Source organism: Oncorhynchus keta, chromosome 16 (genome assembly GCF_023373465.1).
Source record: "Oncorhynchus keta strain PuntledgeMale-10-30-2019 chromosome 16, Oket_V2, whole genome shotgun sequence".
Classification (NCBI taxonomy): Eukaryota; Metazoa; Chordata; class Actinopteri; order Salmoniformes; family Salmonidae; genus Oncorhynchus; species Oncorhynchus keta.
Genome location: NC_068436.1, coordinates 7939951 through 7961635, shown reverse-complemented (window position 1 = coordinate 7961635; position 21685 = coordinate 7939951). Strand labels below are relative to the sequence as shown.

The 21685-nt window shown below is 44.1% G+C and overlaps 3 protein-coding genes across 5 annotated transcripts; all 3 read left to right on the top strand.

The window, feature by feature from the left end:
* Positions 1-176: 176 nt before the first annotated feature.
* si:dkey-9i23.14 (L-asparaginase) lies at positions 177-2629 on the top strand. Of its 3 annotated transcripts, none has more exons than XM_035789263.2 (7): positions 177-237; positions 540-676; positions 806-901; positions 1005-1165; positions 1308-1391; positions 1534-1696; positions 2349-2629. In XM_035789263.2, exons 2-7 carry the CDS (start codon positions 542-544, stop codon positions 2499-2501), a joined length of 792 nt encoding a protein of 263 aa, XP_035645156.1. In that variant the 5' UTR covers positions 177-237; positions 540-541; the 3' UTR covers positions 2502-2629. The 3 variants fall into 3 exon arrangements, with proteins under 3 accessions (XP_035645156.1, XP_035645155.1, XP_035645157.1); XM_035789264.2 differs by having other exon boundaries at positions 213-333; XM_035789262.2 differs by having other exon boundaries at positions 204-676.
* A 453-nt stretch (positions 2630-3082) lies between these two features.
* Positions 3083-6471, top strand: tmem109 (transmembrane protein 109). The gene is made up of 3 exons (XM_035789265.2): positions 3083-4572; positions 4800-4902; positions 5693-6471. Exons 1-3 carry the CDS (start codon positions 4372-4374, stop codon positions 6070-6072), a joined length of 684 nt encoding a protein of 227 aa, XP_035645158.1. The 5' UTR covers positions 3083-4371; the 3' UTR covers positions 6073-6471.
* Positions 6472-10307: 3836 nt separating this feature from the next.
* LOC118395454 (pre-mRNA-processing factor 19) lies at positions 10308-19240 on the top strand. Its single transcript, XM_035789254.2, has 16 exons — positions 10308-10562; positions 10874-11023; positions 11240-11316; positions 11409-11550; positions 11912-11982; positions 12145-12213; positions 12415-12456; positions 12714-12788; positions 12993-13068; positions 13357-13466; positions 13620-13775; positions 13919-13988; positions 14722-14895; positions 17483-17565; positions 17915-18020; positions 18308-19240. The coding sequence occupies exons 1-16, from the start codon at positions 10544-10546 to the stop codon at positions 18403-18405; spliced, it is 1518 nt and encodes a 505-aa protein (XP_035645147.1). The 5' UTR covers positions 10308-10543; the 3' UTR covers positions 18406-19240.
* The last annotated feature ends 2445 nt before the right edge of the window (positions 19241-21685 follow it).

Genomic DNA, 21685 nt, shown 5'->3' with positions numbered 1-21685 from the left:
TGAACTTTTGTTTTATTGCCTAAACAACCCAATATCTTTACAAATGGTGAATTGAATCTACTGTATCTGGTCGAAGAACAAGTGTATGCACATTTGTCATTTTGCGCCACCAAAAGAGGTTTGTAATTTAGATCAATATATGGCTTTGCTACCACCTAGTGGACATGACCAGTTGTAAAACAAAAGCAACAAAATAACCTGGCCATTCATCGCGCGCGCCCTCCAACGGTTGTGTTGGTTTGTTGACAAGCTCTAATACCTTGATGAGCAAACTAGTTTGCTTACATGAACTAACTGATAAATGTTTGTAAAGTAACGTGATACTATAGAAAGGTAGTAAGCTACTTTAGTTAGTTCACCACTTCAATGTGCAGGAGAGAGAAGATAGCTAAGTGCTGCAATTAGCTAGCCACCTGAACTTGATGTGCTAACTAGCTACTAGTAACGTTAGCAGAGTAGCTAGATAGTTCGGTAGCTTTGATATTTGACCCATTCTGTGTTTATCTATCGTAACACACACCACATGCTCTTTGTCACAGCTATGGAGAAAACCCAAGCTAGGGATCTCAGCCTAAAACCGATCGTGATTGCAGGCCCTGTGATCAGGGACAAGAAGTTTCTGCAATGGCTGGGCAAGGTCCTAGAGCTCAGCTGGCTGCGGAACAAGGACATAGAGGCAAGGCCATATGAGTTCACCCATAATTTGGATAGACCCATTTGTCCATTTATCAGTGATGTTACACCTGACTTGCACACCTACTCCGTGATGATAAATACCTGGTTCAACTCTTTGTGTTTCCTTCAGGAGCGCAAGGGACTGTTGGGAGAGTTGCTTCCCTCCTTCGCTAACGGAGCTGTCGAGAGCAACGACTTCCTCTCCCTCCAGGAGATCCTAGAAAATGTCTGCAGTAGTGTGTGTGTGTGTGTGTGTCTGTGTTTTCTTTATTTGGGTACAGTTTCTTCTCTCTCACAAACACACTTGTCTTGCACATATACCCCCCCAGATGGATGTGAACTGTGGGGACTATGACGGCACCAAACCACTGCTGAAGGCCTGTGAGATCGGTAACCTGGACATGGTCAAGTACCTGCTGGCCAAAGGAGCCTCGCAGCATTTGAAAGACCGCTTCGGAAACACACCCCTACGCCTGGCCATTATCAACAGGTAGCCCACTAACCCCGCTCTGCTTTGTCAAAGCGTCGTTGTAAATAGCCTACCTGGAATAAGTCTAGAAGTGGACTAATAAAGCAACATTGAAAGCACACACACTAAAGCCAGATAATGGTGGCTCACATTTGCATGTCAGGCATTATGACGTCATCAAGTTCCTGAGGATGAGAGAGGCGTCACTGGCTATGCCCGCAGTGAGGATCGGCGTGGAGCTGCTGCAGTGAGTAACTCCTTATTCATTAACATGAACCATTTTGAATCGTGCTTTCATTATTCAAAAATAAGATGCCACTCTTGTTATAGAAATATTGACCCATGTCTCTCTCTCCCCCTCCTCCCATTCCTCCCCCCCTTCCTCTCAGGACGGTGGCCAAGAAAGACTACCAGCTGCTTCATGCCTGGGCGCTGTCTGGAGTGGACATGGACTCTAAGGACTACAATGGACGCACAGCCATGCACCTGGCTGTCAAGATGAGGGACACAGTCATGGTCCGCAGGCTGCTGGAGTATGGGGCAACCCCGCTGGTAAGAACTAGGGTCATATTCATTAGTGAAAAATGTAGCAAAACTCTGAGCAACTGAAAAAAACGATTGGACAAGTTCAGATAGCCCCTCCCAGTTCCTCAAAATTTCGACACGTTTTCTTCCATTTCGTGCCTAGTGAATACAGCCCCTGATCTACCAAATGGGTTAGACGGAAGGGGAGGTGTGAGGTATAAGAAGCCGTGGGGGCAGTATGGGGCCACCCTCTGGTAAGAACCAGGGTCATGTTCACTCACTAGGCACTAAACGGAAGCAAACAGGCTGAAACAGGGAGGTACTATCTCAACTTGTCCTTTAAGAAACACGTTTTCCGTTGCACAATGTTTTGAAAGGTTTTGCTACAGTGCGACCCTGCTCATCTCAGGGTGGAGTAGGAGAGGTAAAAGAGGTAGTAGTTTAATCTTCACCATAGTAGCAACTGGGCCGTTATGCCACCTAAGTGTTTTTACTCTACAGTTAGAGTTTCAGCAGCATCCTCAACATAACCACCACTACATCTGACAATTGAAATGAATGTCCTTTTTCCAAATTCACCTTTGAAGTCCGATCCACTCCCCCACCTTACCTCACCTCTCTTCTCGTGTCCTTCCCTCTCCTGTTCCTCCTCTCTTTCCTCTCCTCCCCTCCCACCCAGGAGATAGATATCTGGGGCCAGACTCCGGTGGACGAGGCCCGTAAAGGCAACATGTTGAGGATCATGCTGGCGTTCCACCCCCTCTTCACTGAGCAGCTCACCACCAAGCTGGCCTACCTGACCTGCAAGGCCCAAGCCCAGAGGAATAAGTAATGGAAGAAGACCCTGAAATGTGTCCCACTCTATTGCTTATATAGTGCACTACTTTTGACCAGGGCCATAGGGAATAAAATAAACACCGGGGCCCATGATAACACTTTAATAAATCAACTTTAATTTTACTTATTTTGTTCAGACTTTTATTTGAGCTATTTTGTGTATGATATATAGGCCTAGTACTACTACATATTTTTAATTGGTCGAGCAAATAGACAACAACAGGAGATGAAGGTATGAACATAAAGGTTGGTATAAAATAAAATACATTTGGGGCCGTCAACTGCCAAACGTTTTCGAACGTTGCAGATAGAAATGACATGACCAGAGCTAATGTGAATCCTTATGATTCATGTCAGAGGAGCATGTCTGTTCTACATGGCCTATTTCAATCGGGAACGTTCTAAAACGTTGCGACCTGCAGGGTAAGCTATTTAATGTCGACTTGACAGTAGGTGGCGAGCGTGCCCTGCTTCCTTTTTTCTACCAGGGGGGCAGGTTTTACGGCGTCTACGTTTCAGGAATTCCATCCAGTCTACGCAAACCCTCATTTAAATTGCAAATAGAAGGCTAGGGAAAGTTAACTTGATTTTAGCCTGATCGGAAAAAAATAAACAGTGGTGGTGAAGAAGATAATGAGGGAATAATAGTCAGATCAATATATTAGTAATCAGTTGTATTATTGTATTGCAGTGTATACAGATGGTTCAAAGGATACGATGAATGGGAAGACTCCCGGGAGCAAGTGTATTTATTCTTGAGTTCGATGTTAATCTATGCAAGTCTAACAAATGGTTTGTATATTCAACAGAAATGTTTGCGATAATTGTTGGATTGCAATGGATAGAGGAGGTGCAACCAAGAAGAGTAGTAATATGTTCGAACTCTGCAGCGGTTTTGTGTAGTTTTAAGATCTGGAAAGTCAGAACGCGATGATTTATGGTTAGAAGTAATGATGCAGTTATTGGGATTACAAAGAAATTACATTGACATTTAGTTCGTTTGGATTCTGGCTCATGCAGGAGTTTATGGAAATAATATAGTAGATATAACTGCAAAAGGAGCGGTGAAAAGCACTATTGTGGATATACAGGTGCAGTTGGGTAGAGGAGAATTTAAAACATTCATCCGAAAAAATGGGTTAGATTGCTGGCAGGGACAATGGGATGAAAGTAGGAAGGGCAGACATTTTTATAGTACAAGGACATCTTTACGGGAGATGGTGTCATTGAATGAGAACAGAAGAGGGGAAATGAGATTAGGGCATACGGGATTAAATTCATTTTTGAAATTGATAGGAAGCATGGTACTAGAATGTGCAATGGCTGGAAACGGTTGAACATGTATTACTATTTTGTGAACTTTCTGTAGAAAGGGAGAGGTTGTTTGACAGGGTCAGAGGTTGGACGGGAGTGGGTGGCATTTTGGGTGGGGATGATGGGAGTGGTGAGGTTTGCACGGAGTTATTTTATTTGATTAGAAATCCAGGGTTAGTCAAGAGAATATACTGCAGTGGTATATAGGTCGTCACACTCCAGTACAGTAGGTGGCGGTGTATGCACTTGTCAGTTGATTGCGATTTGCCAATTAAACTTAAAGATGAAGAAGGGCAACGCAACTACTGTAGTACATTTTGTGTTGGCCTGCCTACTTTCTATATCCTGGAAACTGTAGTTAGAGTATGTTTTTTTCTTTCCATATGTAAGACATAGGCTACACTGTAGCCAATATGTTTCTGTCTGTAGAGTGACCAGTTTAGATTGTTGTAGCATATGGTTATGCAGTGAAACCATATTCAACTAAATGTAAAGACGTTGGACGTTTTTTTTTAAAAAATCTTTCGACTTTACATAAGGCGTCTGAAACAATGAACGTGTGTTTCGTATTGTGTGTGCTGAGCACCGTGGTAGTTTCTTGTTCGGGAGAATATAGTCGCTTCGAGAAGTCATTTAACTATTCCCCGGGAATGATGCAAGTCCTCCGGGAGACGCTCACGGATTTGTCCCAGGAGGCGCACAGTTACCTGGTCCACCTTGTTGGGGCGCGGTCTGTTGAAACTGCACAGAAGGTGAGGCACAAAGAATAGCCTGCTCTAAATTAAATTTAACAGTAGTATGTATCATAAAATCTTAGTCTAATGATGTCAGTTCTTTTGTCGAATTAGGTAGGTGCGAGTAGCAACAAGTCGGCCTGTACGGGAACCCTTGCTTGTTTTATTTCCGTATTTAGGGACCCATGTGTTTGCCTCAAACAGAACCCTATATCAACTCTCTCTCTCTCTCTCTCTCCTGTCAGTGTTTCTTTCGGTTGGTCAAGTATCTGGCTGCGGTAGCGGCCAGTGGCGCAAATGTGGTTATGAAGTACCTCACGCAGTTCCTGAGGGCAGCAGGAGTTGATGGTAAACACCTGCTCTAGGATCATTCATTATTCATCATTATAATAGTAAAGGCAACACTAATGCTAAATCAGCACTCCTATTCCCACTTTATGAATACCAGGCCCAGAAAGCTAATGCAATAGTCCAGTCAGTCACCGATACTGTTCCCAGAGAGCTAAATCATGTCATGTGCAGACTTTTGTTTCAGCCCAGCACTAACACACCTAATCAATGTCTTGATGACTAGTTGGATCTGGTGTGTTAGAGCTGGGCTGGAGCAAAAAAAAACTGTACAACCTGTAGCTCTCCAGGACCAGGGCTGATAACCAGTGCACCATTCAATAATGGGACAGACAGTTGTCAATACAAAAATAATAATTTCAAGTAAATCATTCTTGTCATCTGTTGATTGATCCCATATTGTGCAACATCTCAACACACAACCCATGTACAGTACTAGATACTCTCACATTGTAATTTACTGTAATTGTTCTCTGTAGACACACACACACACACACACACAACACAACTGGATGAAAGTCTGACCTGCTCAGGGAGCCCTTTATCCACTGACAGACATGCCCTGGATTAAGTGTGTGTGCCAGAAGAGCAAACCTTTTTTTCCACAATGCCAAAAGTAACCTACTAGGCTTTGTGACTATAACCTACCGGTACAATAATTACATAGCAACACACTGCTTAGACTATGTTTTTGCCACATCTTAGAATGGAGACAAGGAACCATTTTTAATAATACTAGGCTAGAAAATGCACTAATATCATGTTGTATCTCTCTCTTTCTCTCCTCCAGTTCAAATGCCTGTTAACAGTATCACCCCAGATGCTGTGGTCTATATCGGTCAGTGGCTTCTGCTGGCTCTCATTGGCTACTGGCTGCTGTCCCTGGCCTTCCGCTTGGTGGCATCCACTTTGAGGCGGGTCCTGTGGCTACTGAAGCTGGGTGTGGTTTTAGGACTGTTTGGCCTGATCCTAAGTGACCGCAGCGCTGAAACAGAGACTACGGCGCTGCGATTGGCCGGCCTGGTGAGCGTCTGCGTCCTACTGGGTATAGGGCATTCTGGCACCGGCGGCGACAAAACCGACCTGGAGGATCAAGTGAGGGTGCTAGAGAGACAAGTGAGAGAAATGGAGATGATGAGGAGGAGTGAGGGATGGATGGATGGGAATTGAAAGGCCTTGTTTTGAACATAATCTAGGTCTAGGATCGTAATCACGACATTGTACATAACGTTTTGTTTGCAAATGTTTTGGTATCGTTTTGCATAATAAAGCATTTGCCTTTTTTCTTAAAGATCCTATAGTTATTTTGTGTGTGAAACAGAACTGACAGCTGATTAGCTTGTTTTCAAGGAGACAGACAATGTCATTTCTGTTTATTAAGGTGGATATGTGCATTTCCCACTGACTATTCTGCTATAAATACTATTGATATTTGTTGAATGGAAACATTCCATAAGGTCTGACGATATGGCGTTGGAAATCATTTTCTTCCCCACTCCTCTCCAGTTATGGTGGCACACAACACAAACACGTTCTCTAATAAAACAAATACATACTTCCTATTACCTACATTAGAGATCTGTCCATTCCTTTAAAGTGTGTGTGTGTCGTGGGATGAGACGGTGAGAAAAGCAGTTCTGGAAAAACGTTTTAAAAGTGACTCCAAGAGCTTGAGCTTGATCAAGTGGCATCTGACCTTCTCCAATTGAGATTCTCCCCTTGACCAACTAGGGCCAGGAGTTTTTCCAGTTCTGGTTACATGGTCTGGAAATGCCCTGTCCCTGAATATAATAATGTAGAATTCATTTTCCTCACCCCTTGACCTGACCAGGGGTACATTCATTAGGAACCTAAAGGAAGTAACCAGGTTCAAACGGGTAGGGACTAACTGAATTTGTCCCCAAAATACATGTTTCCATTGCAAAACTGTTTGCTTCATTGTGCACTTATGAATACACCCCCAGGAGAATCTCCCTTTGGTAGAGGAGATGAAGGCACCGGGTGCGTTTGCGTGGTGAGGCTTAAGCAAACGACTACACGAAATCCGAGGAGTGAAATCGGGGGAGGAGCAACTGTGACAGCCAAAAGTTGGACACGTGGTTTTACAACAAATAGCAGTGTGCCATTGTTATAAAAGTATTTATTTGTCTCCAACTCTATCACACAAACATAATTTGTAATCAAATGTGTGTACTTTGTACAAACAATGAGAGAGACATATCACATTCATTTTGTATATATCCACTGTAAATATAAATCGAGGCAAAGTTGGTTCCTGTTTCAGTCATGTTCGTGTGGGTCAAACAAAAACAGCCTAATGATTGGTGGACAATAGAGCCTCCCGCAATGCAGGTAGGTGATGGCTGCAGGGTGAAGTCGGTGAAGAGCAAGTGCAGAAACGTGCAGTCAAAACTTCACGACCTTTGATCACATGATTTTTGTAAAGTTCACGCAGTCGACATGTCCGCACAAGTGGGATCATTTGTGTCCCCATAATTCAACGCACTTTGGAAGGTGACCAACGACGGTCACCGACTTGACAAAAGTGATCTGCTCGAATGCGTCCCACTGTCTGTAAAACCTTCAGGAGTGCATCATTATATAAAATACATTAAGTATGATAAATAGGATTTTATGCAGACGATACATCTTAATAAAATAGAACCCTCTCAATGTATTAATAAGCTGCCTAAAAGTTATTTAACTCTACAAACCCTGTTGAAACGACAGTAGTTTCATATGTAGTACTAAAATGGTGCACCATGCATATAATAACAAACAGCTATACTTTGGCATGGAAAGGCATTTCTGTTCATATTTGCATATATACTGTATACACTGTTTAAGTATACACAACAGGAAGTAGCTACCGGCAATTAGCTACCTACCGGACAGGCAGAGAGGTTTGCTTGGTCTATCTTGAGTGGATGATGAGTTTTCCTTGTGGCTTCTGATTGTATGATTAGGTGTGATGTGGGTTCTGATTGGATAATGAAAATCTAATTTAAAAAATGATTCCAAGAAGGTTCTTCTTGTTTCAATTTTTGGTTCCAGGTAGAGCCCTGAAAGGCAGTTATCGGTTGTGCTCCTCTCCTCAGACGTTGCTAACGAATGCCAGTTCTCACAACTCTTGGATAGCTATTTTACGTATCAGCTAACCATATGTTATAGCTATCGGGTGCCCGGCAGCACAGTCGATGACGTGCCACGCAACCATTGGTTGATGCATGCAACGTCTCAGCAGGGGAACACGACCAGAGTGTTTGATCGATACCATCTTCACCGTTGAGTTTGAAAAAAGACACGTTACAAAAATGTAAGGCCACACCATAGAGATAGAGGACTCATCTTTGTATATGTGCCATTCGAGCATCCGTGACAGCATGGGCTGCGCCATTGAGGCAATTCCATTTTGAAGTAGTCAGTTCTATTCTTCACGATTGGCTAAATTGCAAACAGGCCCCATGGGTTAACAGGGGTAATCTAAATACGGCCTTGTAGAAGGTACAATACAATGTCTTATGTCAGAAAAATAAACAGTGGATAGGTGATCTGAGGGGCAATGTCGTCTAGTTCACAGCTACATCAACAACATACTGCTTCCTCTCCAACCCATATAACAGTCACTGAGCCGTACCGGCTCGGAGCCGTGGCTACATTAACCGATTGGACCGATTCTACACGGTGTGTCCCAATGGCACCCTATTCCCCAATGGGCCCGGGTCAAAAGTAGTGCACTATATAGGGAATAGGGTGCCATTTGGAACAAAGGGCCGGTAAACTAACCCGCTGGGAAGGGAACCTGATGCTGTGTCTATTTCCATGACGTACTCACACTTCAACATGACCTAACAGAGGTAATTGAATTATATACAGCCAACACATATACAGCCAACATCACTTCTCTATGTAGCACCAGATTGTATCTCTGACTCCTTACAAGGTGTTACTACTATGTACTAAGCATACTTGGATATTTATGGTCTATGTTTTGACCAGAGCCCAGTGTACTAAATAGGGTGTTTAATAGATACGCTGCAGCTACTGTTAATTATCTATCCTGTTGCCTAGTCCCTTTACTCCAACCTATATGTACAGTGCGTTCGGAAAATATTCAGACCATTTTACTTTTTCCACATTTTGTATTACGTTACAGTCTTAGTCTAAAAATGATTCAATTGTCCCCCCATCAATCTACACACAATTCCCTATAATGACAAAGCAAAACAGGTTATTTGAAATTTGTGCAATTTAAAAAAAAAATTTTTTTAACGTCGTTGATGCACTTATTGATTAAGCCGATGACTGAGGTGGTATACTCCTCAATGTCATTGAATGAATACCGGAACATATTCCAGTCTGTGCTAGCAAAACAGTCCTGTAGCGTAGCATCCGTGCCATCTGACCACTTCCGTATTGAGCGAGTCACTGGTATTTCCTGCTTTAGTTTTTGCTTGTAAGCAGGAATGAGGAGGATAGAATTATGGTCAGATTTGCCAAATGGAGCTTTGTATGCATCTGTGTGTGTGGAGTAAAGGTGGTCTATAGAGTTTTTTCCCCCTCTGGCTGCACATGTGACATGCTGGTAAAACTGATTTAAGTTGGCCATTAAAGTCCCCGGCCACTAGGAGCGCTGCTTCTGGGTAAGCATATTCTTGTTTGCTTATGGCATTATGGAGTTGGTTGAGTGCCAGCATCGGTCTGTGGTGATAAATAGACGGCTACTAATAATATAGATGAGAACTGTCTCGGTAGATAGTGTGGTCTACAGCTTATCATAAGGTACTCTACCTCAGGCGAGCAATACCTTGAGACGTCTTTAATATTAGACATTGCGCACCAGCTGTTATTGATAAGAAGACACACTTACCAGGTTTTGATGCAGCTCGACAATATGCTCTTGATTGTGCTCCTGTAGAACACTGTGAGGGCCCTCGAGAACAGGCCAAATTTATTCAGTCTCCTGAGGTTGAAGAGTTGCTGTCGTGACTTCTTCACCACGGTGTCCGTACTGTTTGACCGTTTCAGCTCCTCGGAGTACTGAGGAACATTATGTTTTTGACTGTCTCCATGGCAGACCTGTTGATGAGGAAGGGGGTGTGCCCAACCTGGTTTTATTTACAGTACTAGCCTTCTTGTCTAGACTATAAGTCTACTTCTTCTGAGTTGCCATGAATGGTGAAAGCAGATTCACACACGTTTCAGCGCTGCCTTTGACACATTTTGATGACCATATAGGATTTATCTCTTGTTGGTCCTTGTTATCCGGGATCTTTGGGGTGCCCTTACCCCCATTGAAGTTGACATTCAAAATGGTTAAGGTTTAGGGTACGAGCGTCCCAAGGATTTTGAATAGCACTATAGTTTGTTGGGGACCTCAGACTAGGGGCGGGGTCGGAGGACTCATGCTATCCCAGCATGCAATAGTCGGAGCTGCACCCGAAACGCGCAGCCGCGGTGCAACGTGCGTGAATACGGAAAGAAAAATTAATAAATGAACATTTAATTTAGCCAGATTATTATTGTATTACAATCAACACAAAAAGAAGCAACAGTTGGATTCGAAGAACATTAATTTATCTGTACTGATACGGTGATCTTGGAGGGAACGAACGACCGAAGGTTTAGCTAGCTACTGAAAATGTCCCTGGTTTGTGCAAGTAAGTTCAAATGAATGAATGAATGAGTCGAGTTACACGGTACACAGACCGAAAATATCACGTATGTTTGTGTATAATAATGTCTCGAGAACCTTCCCTTATTATTGTCACCATATGCATGTTATGCATTTCAATTAGCAAAAGCAACCCTTTTCAAACATTGTGGATCAGCTTGACATCGGTGTTATATCTGCAAAGTACAGTTAAACGGTAATGTGTCTTTCCATCTTCTGACTAGAGTTGCGTTTGCCGTATTTATATTGTAATTGCGGGCATGCACATTTACCCCTCTCGCGCTACCGTCCATCCAGTATCAAATGAGGTCCCGGAGCACCCGTGCGTGTCGCCGGTGTCCAACCAGGTGTTCGAGCGGCGGCTGATTGAGAAGTACATAGCTGAGAATGGAACAGACCCTATGAATGGACAGCCTCTGTCAGAGGAACAGCTGATAGACATTAAAGGTGAGGGATACATGGAGGAGAGTGTGTTCAGATCTGATGCTGAGCTGAAGTCAACACAGTAAGGGTAATCCATATTATTTGACTTCCAACTATTCCTGCATGGTGCCTGGTAATTTCTAGGCTAGAGTGTATTCTGCCACTTCAACAACAATGGTGACCCCACTAGTCAGGGGATATCTCACTACATTAAGCTATCTTTGTCTCCCCCTGCCTCAGTGTCTCACCCCATCAGACCCAAAGCTCCCTCATCCACTAGCATCCCAGCCATCCTCAAAGCTCTGCAGGACGAGTGGGTGAGTCCATGTTTACTCGGCTACACTCCCCTTCGCTGTGTCTGAACTGAGACACACACACACACTCTTCTTAAACGATCTCTCTCTCTTAGGATGCGGTGATGCTCCACAGTTTCACCTTGAGGCAGCAGCTGCAGACAACGCGTCAAGAACTAAGCCACGCCCTCTACCAGCACGACGCCGCCTGCAGGGTCATCGCCCGTCTCACCAAGGAGGTCACTGCCGCCAGAGAGGGTGAGAGATATATACATACGTACACACACACACATTATGCACTTATATACACACACACTTGTGTACACACACACACATTATGCACTTATATACACACACGCTTGTGTACACACACATTATGCACTTATATACACACACATGCTTGTACACTCAACACATGATTACACACACACACACACACACACACACACACACACACACACACACACACACACACACAGTATTATAGACAGACACACAGGCAAGCATACTTGCACACACTCTTATGTTAATCTGGAAACAGCTTTGGATGTTAGTGGCCATGGGGCGTCACTTCTCATTTCTCCTCTGCTATGTTTTACCCTTCTCTCTCTCCCCGTAGCTCTGGCCACTCTGAAGCCACAGGCAGGATTGGTGGTGGCTCAGGCAGTTGCTTCCCAGCCCCATGTCACGGTCAGTGATTGGCTCAAAGCCCTCAGTCAATATTTTTAAATTGATAGTTAACTGGTTCGCATGAGCTCAAAGTCTGTTTCTTGATTGAAGTCTTCGGTCTAAGTGAGACCTGTAAAGTTGTAGTATCTATGTTTGTTATTGATTCTGTGTTTCATCTCGCAGGCTGGAGGTGCAGGAGAGCCCATGGAGGTCAGTGAGCAGGTGGGAATGATACCAGAGATCATACAGAAGGTAAGAGATGTCCTCACATACATTCACATCCACAGTAGAAGAGGAATGATACCACCCTGTTATACTAGACTATCATGTGCGTTCATTGCAAATAGTACCATATAAGGCCGCGGTGTATCAAACCTTGAAATAACCAATCAACCATGCTGTCACACTACACAGCACAGTGTCCAATACTAAGATGTCCACCTCTCTCCACAGCTGCAAGACAAGGCCACCGTCCTGACCACGGAGAGAAAGAAGGTAACTATTCAAACGCCAAAGAAGTCCCTATCAAGCAACCTCCCTGTTGTTATTCATAGAAGAACCTACCTAATGTCAAACCAGTTGTCAGCTTAGTATAGGCTATGGGCTGTCTCCCCAATGGAGTACAATGGCGCCCTACTCCCTACATAGGGCACTACTTTTGAACGGGGGCCACAGGGTGACATTTGGGACATGGCCATGCTAGGAAATATTTTTGTCCACACTTCACCTCTACTGTCTCTCTCTTCCCACAGAGAGGAAAGACAGTTCCAGAAGAGCTGGTCCGAACGGAGGACCTCAGCAAGTACAGACAAGTCGCTACCCATGCTGTGAGTACGTGTGTGTGTGTGTGTGACCTCTAGCTACGGCTGGTGTTGGAACACTTTATTCTTCAAACCTTGGGCAAGTTCAGAAAGGTTCCTCCCTGTTTCAGATAATTTTTCTTCCATTTCATTCCTACTGAACACAGCCCTAAATTATGTTTATGTATCTGTCTCTCTCTCTCCCTGTCTCTCTGTGTGTCTGTCTGTCAGGGTCTCCACAGTGCCAGTGTGCCTGGGATCCTGTCTCTGGACCTGTGTCCCTCCGACACCAACAAAGTGCTCACTGGTGAGACACACACACACACACACACACACACACACACACACACACACACACACACACACACACACACACACACACACAGTCTACGGCCCATTGTAGATATACACACACATTGTTTCTGTGTGAATTCCATCAAAATGCTTCCTCCCTCCCTTGAGGAAACAAAAAATACTATGGCACACACTACATTTCCTAAATAGTGCACTGCTCTTGACCAGAAGGCTGACGTTTGGGACGCAGACCCTGGCCTAACCCAGATACAACTCCTAACCTCTCTGTCTCCCCCTACAGGCGGGGCTGATAAGAACGTGGTGGTGTTTGATAAGAAGGAGGAGCAGATCATCGCAACCCTGAAAGGACATACCAAGAAAGTCACCTCTGTCATCTACCACCCCTCTCAGGTGAGACGCACACACTTATTTTCCTTTACTCTCCATTGACATAGTCCGCAGCAATGTCTTGCACTGGAATTACTCTAACTCTAATATCCCTTACCTCAACAATTTCTCTCTCTCCCCTTTCCCTCTCTGCGCACTCTCCTCCTCTCCCTCCAGTCGGTAGTGTTCTCAGCCTCTCCAGACAGCACTATCCGCGTGTGGTCCGTTACCGGGGGCAACTGTGTCCAGGTGGTGCGGGCTCACGAGGCGAGCGTCACCGGGCTCTCCCTCCACGCCACCGGAGACTACCTGCTCAGCTCCTCCGAGGATCAGGTAACACACACACCCACACAAAACATATGTACACACACACATGGATTTGGATGTCAAGAACATTATGTAAAGACTATTTTTTTTATCTACTGTCTCCTCCTCTTTCTCTACTTTCTATCGCTTCCCTTTTCTCTCTCCATCAGTACTGGGCCTTCTCTGACATCCAAACAGGTCGTGTTCTCACCAAGGTCACTGATGAGGCTGCAGGATGTGGTGAGTGAGGGCTTCTCTCTCCTGCTCTTTATTCTTTTTATTGAGGAGATCGGAGTAAGTAAGTAGCATTGTCCAAGCCAGAACAGCCCATAGGGCAGGAGCATATATCCTGTTTCTGTGGTGTGCGACAGCTTGATGTATAGGTACATCCCCTAGACAGGACACTAGTCTACCACAGGGTGAGAGGGCAGTGGACTGGATTCGAACCATGGCGATTGTGGCAGTTCTAATCGCTGGACCACACCGTTGGACCTCTCTCTCTCTCTTTGTCTTCCCAGACATTTTATTGACCACATGTTGCTAAGGACAATACATTTTATTGACCACATGTTGCTAGGGACAATATGTTTTATTGATCACATGTTGCTAGGGACAAGACATTTTATTTACCACATGTTGCTAGGGACAAGACATTTTATTGACCACATGTTGCTAGGGACCAGCTTCCTCTAATTGTCTGTCAGTATCCAAAATTAGCATTTCCTAACTGTGGGGTCAGCCCACCAAATAATTTCCCACATATCAAGCCCTTTAAATGCCAGGTTGTCTTTCCTATGTAAATAGATAGACAAAAAAACAATAACATTTAATCAATCTCCCCCCCTGTGAATTGACTGACCTAGTACCTAACTGGAGTAACTGAGATAAAAGACAGTATTTCCAACCACCCAGTCCCCTGTACTCTCTGAAAGCACACATATACATGTTCTTTACACGTCCTGTACCCCTCCAGCTCTGACCTGTGCCCAGTTCCACCCTGACGGTCTGATCTTCGGGACGGGGACGGCCGACTCTCAGATCAAGATCTGGGACCTGAAGGAGCGCACCAACGTGGCCAACTTCCCCGGCCACATCGGCCCTGTCACCTCCATCGCCTTCTCCGAGAACGGATACTACCTGGCTACAGGTGAGATTGCTGTGTGTTTGTGAGAGAGAGAGGACTCTGTGTGTGTGTGTGTGTGTGTGTGTGTGTGTGTGTGTGTGTGTGTGTGTGTGTGTGTGTGTGTGAGCGCACACGTGAGAGAGAAGATTAGCTTTGTGTGTGTGTCAGTCTCTGTTACACTCTCTGTGAGTGAGTGACTGTGTGTGAAGTTGTCTTTATTCCTTTGTGTAAACACTGTTAGACATTACTGCTCACCTACAGTGGTGATTTTAGCATGTAAATCTTGGTGGGGCAAACTCCCCCTAATTTTTTGGGATGCAGGCCAGAGAAGCCACAAAACAACACTAAACAATACATTAATTGCACTTTTGCGGTGACAAAATCTGCCCACAAACGGCTAGGGCCTGCATAAATCTATCTCAACAGCTGAGCTTTCTGTTCAGCACCATGGGGGTAATCCTTACCACCGCTACACCTGTCTATTAGCAGAGCCTTGTCTGGCAGCAAAACTGCCTTAAAAAAAAAACATAACTGATATGGTTGACTTGCTTAAACAAATGTGGTTTCTACTGACAATTGAGATGTACAAACTATGGCATAAGGGGACGACGAGCGGATAAGAGACAATCCGTAATTTAGATTAAGACATTAATGAGCGAGGTAGGACAGACGTAGTCAATATAACTGTTTGTTCAGCACTTCTGAAATGTACACATGACAGAATTCAGAACATGGTCCGTTCTTAGTGTTCTCCCTGTACACCAAGTCAGAACCGTAGGATAAATAAAGGGGGCATATAAGCAGACAATGCCATTTCTTACAATGTTCAATTACATTGCTCTAAAACAGGCTATAGGCTACAGGTGCACCAACAAGTCAGAACAGTAGGCTAAGTTAGGGATCAGAATATTAAGGTGAGGCACATGGGCTACTAATAGCTTACTACACAACATACACTTAGTATTACTTTTTTGTCGACAGTATACATATCTCCCTGGAATATTACATCATTTATGCGGCAGCATACAATACATCTTTGAACTCAACTTGTTGAGCTATGCTCACTTGAACAGGACGGTGGCACGGTGTTCCTTTTTGTGGGAAAACTTTCTCATTAAAGTCTAGCATTCTCTTGATTTATGGTGCTTTCGAGACACCTGGGAACTCTGGGGGGGAAAAGTTTAATCATGACGTCAGTGGTCTTCAGGTCGGAGCTCTATAAAGAGTTCCCGACTTGGAATTCTGAGTTGGATGACCTTTCAAAACATATTTTCCCAGTCAGAGCTCCTAAAAAAAACAATCCCCCCAGAACTCCCAGTTGTCTTGATCTCACTGAAGTTTGGCAGAAGTCATGCTTTATTGACAGCATAGTCAATGTATTCAACCTTTTCTGGCTCATGGCCATGTGAATGTTTGTCCTTTCAAGCTTGGAAAAATAGACTTTAAACCCAGACTTGGACCACACACCCACTCCACTGAATAGCAGGATAGTGATTCCTTGCAAACCACTCATTGTTGAATTTGCAACTTGTTGTGTAATGTTTATGTCCAATGGCCCATGAGCATCGATACGTTTTGTCTATGATTTCCCTTCATTTGACAAGCATTGAAAAGGATTTGCCAGTAGATTGTCGACTTGATTCATAATGACGACTGCTTGTCTATCTTGTTAGCTAAGATTTTGAAAGTATGATGTTGACATGATCAGTCATATCAAAGCTCCGGTAGATTTAACGTCATTTTATCAGTGGCCAATGACCTTGAGCCTTCTTGGATGGGCACTTATAATGTAAATCTATGGCAGTACCCAAGGGGCTTGAATTTTCAAGCTCTCCCTGTAGATTTTGTGCTGACGTAGTGTTCCCATTAGTGACAGAACACTGAGCCAATTGTGAATAAAAATATGTATGATCACATTTATAGCAAAAAATAAATGATTCAGTAGCTGTTTTCTAGGTATTTCTGCCGTTTTTGTTTCAGAGCTGGTAAATTAAATTCACAAAGTCAAAGAACTACAAATCCTATAGCCTATCTCACCGTGTGTTGCAAAACGGCATGTGAAGAGCTGAGTTGAAAGATACATTTTTAGAAGCGCTGCACACAAGCATAAAAGTCTACTGAAGTGAGACTTTGCCCTTGTTTCTTGGTTATTTACAATTGTTTAAATTCACAAGCTAGGTTGTTTTTTTTAATGTTCGAGTTTCAACTGCTAGGTAATAGAGGACAATGCATCTACTAGTCAGACTCTCAATGGCACAAACATGACTTGAGTCGCGTTACCATGGCAACCTCCACCTTAAAGGGGCAGGTGAACATTTATGTATCATCTGTGATATTTTGGTTAAAAGACTCTGGTCACAAATAAAATGTAACAATATACCACTACTTCTTACTAGTCCTACATTTATTGTTTTTTTTAGAAACATTACAAAGCATGCTCAACTTTTTTTCATGTTTTGTTGGTGTAATTATTGTGAACCCAAATATTTTGGCTGGTTAAATAAAATCTAGTGGCTGGTAGATAATTTTTTTAATCTACTTGACACAGTGGCTGGTGAATCAAAAAGTAAATGTTTGGCCCTGCTCACCTCACCTCCTCTCATGTCTCCAGGTGCACAGGACAGCTCAGTGAAGCTCTGGGATCTGAGGAAGCTGAAAAATTTCAAAACCATCACCCTGGACAACAACTATGAGGTAAGTAGTGCACATCTGTAATGACCTCTCCCTACACTACTTTTGGCCAGAGCCAAGTGCACTATCTAAGAAATCCGCTGCTATTTGAGAGACAGTCGTTGTAGACTGTACACTGGACATTCAGAAGCTAGTCATGCTACAATCTAGCCTGGTCCCACATCAGTTTGTGGTCTTGCCATCTCCATTTCCGTCACTGGCATGAAAATTCCATAAGGAGTTTGCAAGAGAACAGAAGCCGATTGGCACCCAGGCTAGCAACGGTCTGCTCTATGAATACTGTAATCTCCTGGTACTGAACTACCCTGTACATTTAGATAAATGATACGTGAGTCTCTTTCCTCTCCCTCAGGTGAAGTCCCTGGTGTTTGACCAGAGTGGGACGTACCTGGCTGTGGGTGGCACTGACATCAGGGTCTACATCTGTAAGCAGTGGTCCGAGGTCCTCAACTTCACAGGTAAGAGAGTGCACTGTGTGTGTCATACTGCTAGAGGTGCAATGGCGAGTGGTGATGAGTTAGCTTGGGACAGAAACAGTGGTCTAGAGGTGGGGCTTCAAAGTGCCTGGCTGGGTGACGATAATAGCAAGTGTGTATATATAGTACCTTATGAAATATTCACAAAAAAAACATCTTTCAGGTTTACTATTTAGTTTATCAGCACCACCCCAACTTTATTGGTTGTGTGTCAACTCATGCTTTTGAGTTGATTTCAAGTCAAAACATTTTTGTTTTTCTTTACCCAGAACACACTGGGGTGGTGACAGGCGTGGCCTTTGGGGAGCACGCCCAGTTCCTCACCTCCACTGGAATGGACAGGAGCCTCAAGTTCTACAGCCTGTAACAACACGGATCATATGAGCAGAGTGATGGATGTCTCTGATTGGCTGGCCTCTCTGAGGTCACGCTGAGGATGTATGCATGGAAAGAGACTTTGGCTGTGTCCCAAATGGCACCCTAGGGAAAAGGATTCCATCTGGGGGGGGACAGACCCTGCAGCAGTTGATCAGAAGGGACATGAGGCTTGATTGGATAATAAACTGAGGCTAGAATGTTATAGAATGGATTTTTAACTGATATGCTCTTAATAATAAGGATCGGACCCTTTTTTCAATTTTCGCCTAAAATTACATCCCTAAATCTAACTACCTGTAGTTCAGGAACTGAAGCAAGGATATGCATATTCTTGAAACCATTTGAAAGGAAACACTTTTGAAGTTTATGGAAATGTGAAATTAATGTAGGAGAATATAACACATTAGATTTACAAAAGAATACAAAAAAAAAACATGGAACAAAAAAACATCAGCTCTGAAATGCAAGAGAAAGGCCACAATGTATTATTACAGTTCAGGTGCAATTTAGATTTTGGAGTGTATGTGCAAAGTTTTAGACTGATCCAATGAACCATTGCATTAATGTTCAAAATGTTGTATGAAGTCTGCCCAAATGTGCCTAGTTGGTCTATTGATACATTTTCAGTACCTAACTGTGCACTCTCCTAAAACAATAGCATGGTATTCTTAGCTACTGTAAATTGGACAGTGCAGTTAGATTAACAACCTGCCCAGGGGCTGCAGTTGAAAATGAGCTGGCTGGCTAAAACCGGCACTTATACTGAAACGTTGATTAATGTGCACTGTCCCTGTAAAAATAAATCAATTCAAACTAGAATTCAAGCTTTCTGCCCATATCAGATATGTCTTTGTCCTGGGAAATGTTGTTGTTACTTACAAACTCATGCTAATCGCATTAGCGCGCCCGTCCCGTGGGGGGGGGGACACCAATCCCGTAGAGGTTTTATTAACAATGGTGAAACAGAGCATATCAGTTTGGATTCCAGGCTACTAGAATGCACCCAAAATCTGTCATACAACAATCCTATTGTATATGGCTCATACTATGTTATTGTTGTATTTTACCTTTATTTAACTAAATCAAAGTTTATTTGTCACGTGCGCTGAATACAACAGGTGTAGGTAGACCTTACAGGGAAACGCTTACTTACAGGCTCTAACCAATAGTGTGAAAAAAAAAAGTGTGTGTAAGTAGGTAAGTAAAGAAATAAAACAACAGTAAAACGACATTTGAAAATAAGAGTAGCAAGGCTATATACAGACACCTGTTAGTCAGGCTTATTGAGGTAGTATGTACATGTAGGTATGGTTAAAGTGACAATACATATATAATGAACAGAGAGTAGCAGCAGCGTAAAAGAGGGGTTGGCGGGTGGTGGGACACAATGCAGATAGCCCGGTTAGCCAATGTGCAGGAGCACTGGTTGGTCAGGCCAATTAAGGTAGTATGTACATGAACGTATAGTTAGTGACTAGGCAAGTCAGTTAAGAACAAACTCCTATTTACAATGACGGCCTAGGAACAGTGGGTTAACTGCCTTGTTCAGGGGCAGAACGACAGATTTTTACCTTGTCAGCTCCGGGGATTCAATCTAGCAACCTTTCGGTTATTGGCCCAACACTCTTAACCACTGGGCCGAGAGCCATGGTATGTGTCCCAAATGACACCCTATTCCCTATATAGTGCTGCACTACTTTGAAAGGGGCCCTGGTCAAAGGTACACGATAAAGGGAATAGGGTGCCATTTGGGACGCAAGCATTGACTGAATCACACCAAGAGCCATACAAGCATATTGTAGACCATGTCCTTTCATCAATGTGTATATAGTACCTTGTAAGACCACCCATACCACACACACAAGGGAGCACAAACACAGAGGTGATTTCAGAGTGAACATTGTTGTTGTAGATATATACACTGCTCAAAAAAATCAAGGGAACACTAAAATAACACATCCTAGATCTGAATGAATGAAATATTCTTATTAAATACTTTTTTTCTTTACATAATTGAATGTGCTGACAACAAGATCACACAAGAATGATCAATGGAAATCAAATTTATCAACCCTTGGAGGTCTGGATTTGGAGTGACACTCAAAATTAAAGTGGAAAACCACACTACAGGCTGATCCAACTTTGATGTAATGTCCTTAAAATAAGTCAAAATGAGGCTCAGTGGTGTGTGTGGCCTCCACGTGCCTGTATGACCTCCCTAGACTGCCTGGGCATGCTCCTGATGAGGTGGCGGATGGTCTCCTGAGGGATCTCCTCCCAGACCTGGACTAAAGCATCCGCCAACTCCTGGACAGTCTGTGGTGTTGGTGGATGGAGCGAGACATGATGTCCCAGATGTGCTCGATTGGATTCAGGTCTGGGGAACGGGCGAGCCAGTCCATAGCATCAGTGCCTTCCTCTTGCAGGAACTGCTGACACACTCCAGCCACATGAGGTCTAGCATTGTCTTGCATTAGGAGGAACCCAGGGCCAACCGCACCAGCATATGGTCTCACAAGGGGTCTGAGGATCTCATCTCGGTACCTAATGGCAGTCAGGCTACCTCTGGCGAGCACATGGAGGGCTGTGCGGCCCCCCAAAGAAATGCCACCCCACATCATGACTGACCCACCGCCAAACCGGTCCTGCTGGAGGATGTTGCAGGCAGCAGAACGTTCTCCACCGCATCTCCAGACTGTCACGTGCTCAGTGTGAACCTGCTTTCATCTGTGAAGAGCACAGGGCGCCAGTGGCGAATTTGCCAATCTTGGTGTTCTCTGGCAAATGCCAAACGTCCTGCACGGTGTTGGGCTGTAAGCACAACCCCCACCTGTGGACGTCGGGCCCTCATACCACCCTCATGGAGTCTGTTTCTGACCGTTTGAGCAGACACATGCACATTTGTGGCCTGCTGGAGGTCATTTTGCAGGGCTGTGGCAGTGCTCCTCCTTGAACAAAGGCGGAGGTAGCGGTCCTGCTGCTGGGTTGTTGCCCTCCTACGGCCTCCACGTCTCCTGATGTACTGGCCTGTCTCCTGGTAGCGCCTCCATGCTCTGGACACTACGCTGACAGACACAGCAAACCTTCTTGCCACAGCTCGCATTGATGTGCCATCCTGGATGAGCTGAACTACCTGAGCCACTTGTGTGGGTTGTAGACTCCGTCTCATGCTACCACTAGAGTGAAAGCACCACCAGCATTCAAAAGTGACCAAAACATCAGCCAGGAAGCATAGCAACTGAGAAGTGTCTGTGGTTACCACCTGCAGA